The sequence below is a fragment of the Chanodichthys erythropterus genome, chromosome 4, assembly GCF_024489055.1.
Source record: "Chanodichthys erythropterus isolate Z2021 chromosome 4, ASM2448905v1, whole genome shotgun sequence".
Classification (NCBI taxonomy): Eukaryota; Metazoa; Chordata; class Actinopteri; order Cypriniformes; family Xenocyprididae; genus Chanodichthys; species Chanodichthys erythropterus.
This window is the reverse complement of record NC_090224.1, coordinates 15,105,189-15,112,856: the sequence shown is the minus strand read 5'-3', so window position 1 is coordinate 15,112,856 and position 7,668 is coordinate 15,105,189. Positions and strand designations below refer to the sequence as shown.

General features: G+C 35.5%; 1 protein-coding gene across 1 annotated transcript; it reads right to left on the bottom strand.

The window, feature by feature from the left end:
• Positions 1-101: 101 nt before the first annotated feature.
• hddc2 (HD domain containing 2) lies at positions 102-5,797 on the bottom strand. The gene is made up of 6 exons (XM_067384266.1): positions 5,711-5,797; positions 5,514-5,635; positions 2,510-2,612; positions 2,360-2,428; positions 2,123-2,261; positions 102-613 (listed from the first exon to the last, which is right to left on the bottom strand). Exons 1-6 carry the CDS (start codon positions 5,753-5,755, stop codon positions 477-479), a joined length of 615 nt encoding a protein of 204 aa, XP_067240367.1. The 5' UTR covers positions 5,756-5,797; the 3' UTR covers positions 102-476.
• Positions 5,798-7,668: the final 1,871 nt, after the last annotated feature.

Below are 7,668 nucleotides of genomic sequence, written 5' to 3'. Positions count from 1 at the left end.
CCTTCATCAGTAAAGTGTGGAAAAGTCTCTGTCAAAAATTTGACCTTCTATTCACTTTTTTGCTGCTTTATTCTTTGCTTTCCACTCGCTCAGAACTGAAATGTGTTTAAAAAAACATTTTGAAAGTTATAATTATTGCAGAATGAGTTACAGTTCCCATGTGTTTTGATGCATTTAACAAAGTAAAATCAGGTTCAGTGGTAATAAAACATTCTTTTTTATTAAGGAATGAACTACTTGTAAGGTGAAAAACAGTTTTACATACTCCCATTTGGTTTTAATAAAAAGATTGATTTTTATCAATAAAATTACAACCGTGGAAACATTCACATAAACAGGACAGGGCCATCACACAACCACAAACCATGCTTCTGTACAATGAAATAAGATTATAATAAAACAGTATATCTTGACAAAATTAACACTCTTGTGCACAGATGTGTGGAGGTAGCTTCAGTGCCTGACAGGAATTGTGATCATGGTGTTGCTAGGGTGTGAGAGCTTGTGTCAGGGGTCTTCTCAGCAGTATCATCTCCTCTGGCAGCGATGTGGCGAGCTCTTTCCTCATTCAAACTCTTCACCAGACCCAACACCTCTGGGTGATGGAACCTGCCTGTGATGAGAGGGGAAAACACATCTGTGTCTTATAGCAGTCAAAAGAGTTGGCGTATATGTCCTAAAGATAATAGTCTGTCTAGATCAGGGATGCCAAACTCGCACAATCTGATTTTGCTGAGATCCTAACTATATCCGACCCCTAAACCTAAACCAACCCATAAGTTCCCTAAAATCAGAGGGAAATAATAGGTGAATAACACTGATGTAGAAGCACCTAACCCTGCTGGTTGTAAGCCTAAACTTGACATAAACTTTAAACTTGTCCCTTAAATCTGATTGAAATGTTGTTCCAGGATCAACAAAGATGTTGATTGAGGAACATGTTGGACTTGGTGAAATCAGGTTCTGCGCTCCTGGAGGGCCACAGTCCTGAGTTTAGTTCCAACCCTTCTCAAACACACAGTTTTCAAAAAGTCCTGAAGGACTTGATTAGCTGGATCATGAACGTTTATTTAGGGTTGAAGCTAACTCTGCAGGACTTTGGCCCTCCAGGAACTGAGTTTGACGTACGTCCTGATTTTGTCGAGCTAGATGCGTTTCTGGGTCAACATTTTGTTGATCCTGGAACAACATTCCTGTCCAAGAGTTTAATCATAACCCTTTACCTACCTATAAGTTATCCCTAAAATTTGAGGGAAATGATAGGTGAATAACACTGATGTAGAAGCACCCTGATTGTAAGCCTAAACTTGACATAAACTGTAAACTTGTCCTCAAATCTGATTAGTTGATTGAAATGTTGATCCAGGAACATGTTGCACTTGGTAAAATCAAATCAGGTTCTGCGAGTTGGACACACCTGATCTTGATCAATACCAATATTCAATAGGGGTGCAATGGATCGTGCAAACTCATGGTATGTATCATATTGTGTTTTTTGAGTCATTGATTGGATCATTTTTCAGATCAGCAAAAAAAAAAAAAAAGTGTGTCTGTGGGGGTGGGGGGTAGGAATATAACTTTGCTTTCTATTTATTATTTAAAAAGCAGTTTAAGTACTTCAATACCACAGCAAAAGCTACTAGCCTAACTAATTAAGTTCAAGTAAGTTCAAGTGTTTTGTTGTTTTGCCATCTTCTTGTGCTTGAATGGTTTAAATGTACTTGAATGTTTAAATTGGCAGGACTTAAAAGCATGTGGAAATGATAAACTTTCACTGTATGACGGTCAAACTTTGCAATTACTCTGCGAATCTCATGTGTGCAGAACCGTGGGGCCAGGTCTGTACGGATCAACTACAATCCGTTACACCCCTGATATAAAGCTATTGCAATTAAATCTTTAAAAACTTTAAGTTATTGCAAAATTGCATATTCAAAAATATGCAAATATTTAAGCTGGTGTAGAGTGTGGTGAGACAGACTCGATTAATTCATTCACAAATCTTTATGGTGTGAATGGCCACTGCTGAGCACTTCTGATACAATTTGCATTGCTTGCTCTTCTTAAAATCACTTATCTAATTGGATCCAGAGCTTGTAGAAGTTAGAAATCAAGTTCAAACCTTCAGTGGAGGTGAAGAACTCCTGGAGTCTTCCAGGTTTCCCCTCTAACTCTTCATATTCATGAGCTTGTATTATCATCTCCAGCTGGTCTAACTCCTTCACCAGTTTGGCTTCTGGACTGGACTGATTCTCATACTCCTGTGAGGGATGCAGTCCAGTTTATAATGTCATTCCAAACCAAAAAAAAAAAAAAAGAAGAACTCGGTCCAGTTGTTTCGTTCTGATCATTAACTGACCTCCCATAAGTTGTAAATTTCTTTCCGCAAGCCATCATCTAACAGGCTTGTGATATGCACCATTGCCTCCTAAAGAGAAAGTTTTTCAATGTTTAATGTGTACACAAAAGAAATATTTCAAATGTAAAATTTAACTTAAAAACATGATACCTTTTCCCTTCTGTGCTTCTCTGCTTTACTAACATTGTCTGCTGGAGCAATATCTCCCACAATACACTCAGCCAAGTCATGAACTAAAGCCAGCTTCATGCATCTGTGAAGAGAGAAGCAGATCATGTGAATGCATCTAAATGAACACTCAAGTTTGGGGACACCCACTCATTCTAGTTATTATTTACTTTGCACATTTTAGAATAATTGTCTTTGTTTTTTTCTATTAAACTTAGTACTGTAAAGACACATTTTGTAGAATTCATGTTGCTTGAAATTAGCTTTCTAGAACATTTATGCAAAAGCCTCGACAGGTTTATTTAAAGAAATGTTGTACATATAAGAATAAATAAAAAACATTTGACTATATGATTGAATCTAAACTAAATGAACAAGAATAAATTAATGTAAATTTATCGAACAAGTATGACTGAAACTAAATGAACTGCACAAGTGTGAATAAATCTTAATGAATCGAACATGTGTAAATGAATCTAGTGTGAATGGCTGCATCCGAAATTGCATACTTTCCTGCCATACAGTAGGCGAATGTGACAAAAGATGTGTCCGAATTCACAGTTCTCATAAAAGTGTAGGCAAAAAATACCTGAATGACCTACTACTTCCGGCTGAAGTGTGCATATGATGGACACTTTACTATACCATGTTGAGGAGGCCACAGGAGAGGATTTGTGAATGGGAGTGAAGCGACGTAACTGATGCTGGTAGGTCTAGGTCACATGATAAAGGCAACATGGCTAATGTAGGTCCATATTACATTCCATACACAAGTACTATATAGAACGTAATTTTAGTGGTTGTGAAGTAATTACTTATTCAGAATAAGTACCTTCTCAATTGAGTATGCGATTTGGAATGCAGCCATTGAATCTAAATGAACCGCACCGCACTAATGTGAAGGAATCAAGTGTGAATGAATCTTAATGAATCGAACACGTGTAAATTAATCTATCCCTGCGTCCTAATGTCCATACTATCCATCCTAAATAGTGTGTGAGATTAAAATAAGTGTGTCCCAAAGCATAGTATGTTGAAAAGAGTATGCCAAAAGTCCCAGGATGGTCTACTATTTCCGGTAGATTTTCGAAGTGTGGATCCGTGCACACTATAGAGGCTAATATTGCCCACAACCCATTGCGCATTGGACGAGGATTCAGTTCAGAACTACAAACACGAGTAAAAAGTGTTAAAAAACTACAAAACATGGCGGATATATGCAATCGACGCTGAGCGATTTGAGTGACTAATAATCAGTTTAACCTGATAGAAAATATATATTTAATGTTACCCGTGTTATTTTTCATCTGCAAATACCAATGTGGACTTTTATGAAGATCTGATTGGCCATTAACTTTTAAATGCATCATTATGCATTAATATGAGGAGAGTTCTCCACATGAAAGACCCGCGACTGCAGATCAACGTGCTGCATTTCACTCCGATACGGTAGGAAATTAGCTAAATGAAATGTGGAGGATGTAAGATGATTGACAGGCCAGTTTACGGTGACAGGATGCGACAGAGAGAAAAGACGCGATTGTATGACGTATTAGTATGTCCCAAAGCTTGTCTACTCTTTTACTACACACTCAAAAGTAAGTACTTTTTGTTCACAGAAAGAGTACATACTTTTAGGGCGTAGTATAAGTAGGCGAATTGGAACGCAGCATTTAATTCACACGCGTGTGAATGAATCTTAATGTACTGCACGAATGGGAAAGAGTGTAAAGGAACCGAACAATTGTGAACGAATCAAAATGAACTGTACATATGTGAATCAATCTCAATAAACTTCACAAATATTAATGCTTAAAGGGTTAACGTTAGTTCTGCCAAAAATGAAAATTCTGTCATTTATAACTTACCCTCATGCCGTTCCACACCCGTAAAACCTTCGCTAATCTTTGGAACACAAATTAAGATATTTTAGTTGAAATCCGATAGCTCCGTGAGGCCTCGATAGGGAGCAATGGAGCAATGACATTTCCTCTCTCAAGATCCATAAAGGTACTAAAAACATATTTAAATCGGTTCATGTGAGTACAGTGGTTCAATATTAATATTATAAAGCGACGAGAATATTTTTGGAGCGCCAAAAAACAAAAACAAAATAACGACTTATTTAGTGATGGCCGATTTTAAAACACTGCTTCAGGAAGCATCGGAGCACAAATGAATCAGTGTGAATCATGATTCAGATCGCGTGTCAAACTGCCAACGGCTGAAATCACGTGACTTTGGCGCTCCGAACAGCAGATTCGATACACTGATTCATCTGTGCTCCGATGCTTCCTGAAGCAGTGTTTTGAAATCGGCCATCACTAAATAAGTCGTTATTTTGTTTTGTTTTTTTGGCTCTCCTAAAATATTCTCGTTGCTTTATAATATTAACATTGAACCACTGTACTCACATGAACCGATTTAAATATGTTTTAAGTACCTTTATGGATCTTGAGAGCCAACGGATTTCAACTAAAATATCTTAATTTGTGTTCCAAAGATTAACGAAGGTCTTACGGGTGTGGAACGGCATGAGGGTAAGTAATAAATGACAGAATTTTCATTTTTGGGTGAACTAACCCTTTAAATGAATTGACTTTTCTCTAAGCCCCGCCTTAAGTCTCTACTAACCAATCATACTTTAGCAACTGTTGCCACACAAACTTTTGTTTGTTTTACACTGAAGGTCTTAACTTATGGCAAAACACGTTATGTTGTTGCTAGGTTACGTATAATAGTAACAACAGAGCCGCTGAAAAACAACGGCTCTAAGTATTAACACAAGAACCCGAAGAGGATATAACTGGTATTATTTCATCGTTTTCTAAACCTTATGTGAATAAACACATGCTGTGGATTAAACGGTCATCCCTCATCCCCAAATAAACATGAAAAACATCAGTAAGGACATCAACGTTGGCTCACAGTTAAATAGTAGACTTATATGCAAATAACCCTAGATTTTAGGACCCCTCATACAGACCTTTCTTTATTGACACTGATGTCCCGTATTGTTAAGGCCATCATTGACATTCTGTACATATGATCAGACACACTCTCAGGCTGTTTGATATTTCTGTACACCCATCCTGTTCGTGGTACGCGCTGTAACACAAGCAAGGGTTAATATAGCATATACGTTAACCTGCAAAACATCGTATCAATACGCATTTCACTCACTTTTAGCTGCCCGACTAATTTCATGAATTGTAACATGTTGTCCATTCCGTTACACCAACCAATAGGACGCCGACGTCAGCTCACCCGGATGTAAATACGATTAAACTGCCGGTTGTGGTAATGACAGACAACCGCCACTAGATGGTGACAAAATACAAGTAAGTCAATGGGGTGTTATTACACAAGTCGAGCAAAACCTGTAAGTAGCCCTACTTCAAAAATAATATATGTATACGATATATATAATTTATAAATAAAAGAAACATTCATATATGTAAGAAAATAGGGCCATAGTCTTAGAGCAATAAATAGTCTTTTTTTAAAGATTTATTGCTTTGTAATAATTGATATTGATTATTAATTAAATTAAACAATTATTTTCATGATTTAAAGCAAATTAACAATTATATTTTTAAAATTACCAATGAAAAGTATCAAAGCATATCATGATACAACTTTTTTTTTTTTTTTTCCCAGACATATACCATATTTGCAGATATTTACTATTTACATAACATGAACATGGTAATCATTCACTCCTATGGTTGGTAGGCCATTATATACCATTATATATAAGTACTACTGTTACCATTTTATAGCAACTGTTGTGTGATTTGTCTATAATTTTTTTGTCATTTTATATTTTCAAAGAGCCTCACTTTACAGTGTCACACAGTATCAAGCGTCACTCTTCCAAGTTTCTGTGGGAAAATATCAATGTAAACCTGAAAAACATAGTCCATACAAGATTTGTTACTTTTTTAATAGATTGAAATCATGTGCTTCTTAAATTTAATCATTTAACCATCTTTTGACTGTTAGTAAATGTTATAAAAATCATTCTTCCCTCAGTTGTTTTGGCCTTGACATATGCATTGTCTACAATGTTTCCTTAAAGCAAGTTTGAGAAACGCCCACCTCACCATGTTCACATTCCTCAGAGACTACAAAACTGATTCAATGTTGATTTAAGAAATGCTTTTCTGCTATAGCATTGTATTGCAGCATATTTATTCATTTAAGATTTAACCACAATAATTTTCAATTTCAAACAGTGTAAGATGGCTGACTCATTATTTACAGGATACCAGTCTCTTTCTCATGCAAATCTTTTTTTGGGCGTGTGTTTGTAGCGACAGATATAGCTTTTATTCTGTGATGGTCATCTCCCCCTACCTAGGCTATGTCATCGCTTTTTCTCATGACACCGTTTCCTGGAGGTACGCTCTATTTGTAGAGGGTTTGTAGACAATACATCCTGCTCGTGGGTGTTCTGGTTATCACTTCTTGAACATCCACCAGGAAGGATGTACTGTGGATATTTTGCACACTGTGGGAAACCTGCTATCAGCTTTAATGAAATATGATTTAAAAAATGGTTTGATTAGCTCATGCAGAAAATATAAAATGCTTTTAGTCAAAGTGAGTCTGCTTAGCATGAATGTAAATTTAAAATTATAGTTTCTCTGTTAGTAAATGCATATTTTGTCTCACTAAATAACATGAGAATCATTGAAAACACTAATTGATAAGATAAATACATATGACTCATCCAATAAATCTAAATAGAAAAGTTTGGGGTTGGTAATTTTATATATATATTTATATATATATATGTTTATATATGTTTTATGCTCACCAGGCTGCAAAAATATTTTGAAATATTATTACAATATAAAATAACTGTTTTTTTATTTAATACTTTTTTTTTGGCTTGTTAATAATTACTCCATTACTGCCGTCTTCAGTATCACATGATCCTTCAGAAATCATTTTAATATTCTGAATTGCTGCTCATTTAATTTCTTATTCTTATCAATGTCGAAAACAGTTACTATTTTTGTGGAAAGCATATTTTTTATACATATTGTTTTTCAGGATCTTTTAAGAAAGTTCAAAAGAACAATATTTATTTGAAATATAAATCTTTTTTAACATTATAAAAATCTTTATTGTCA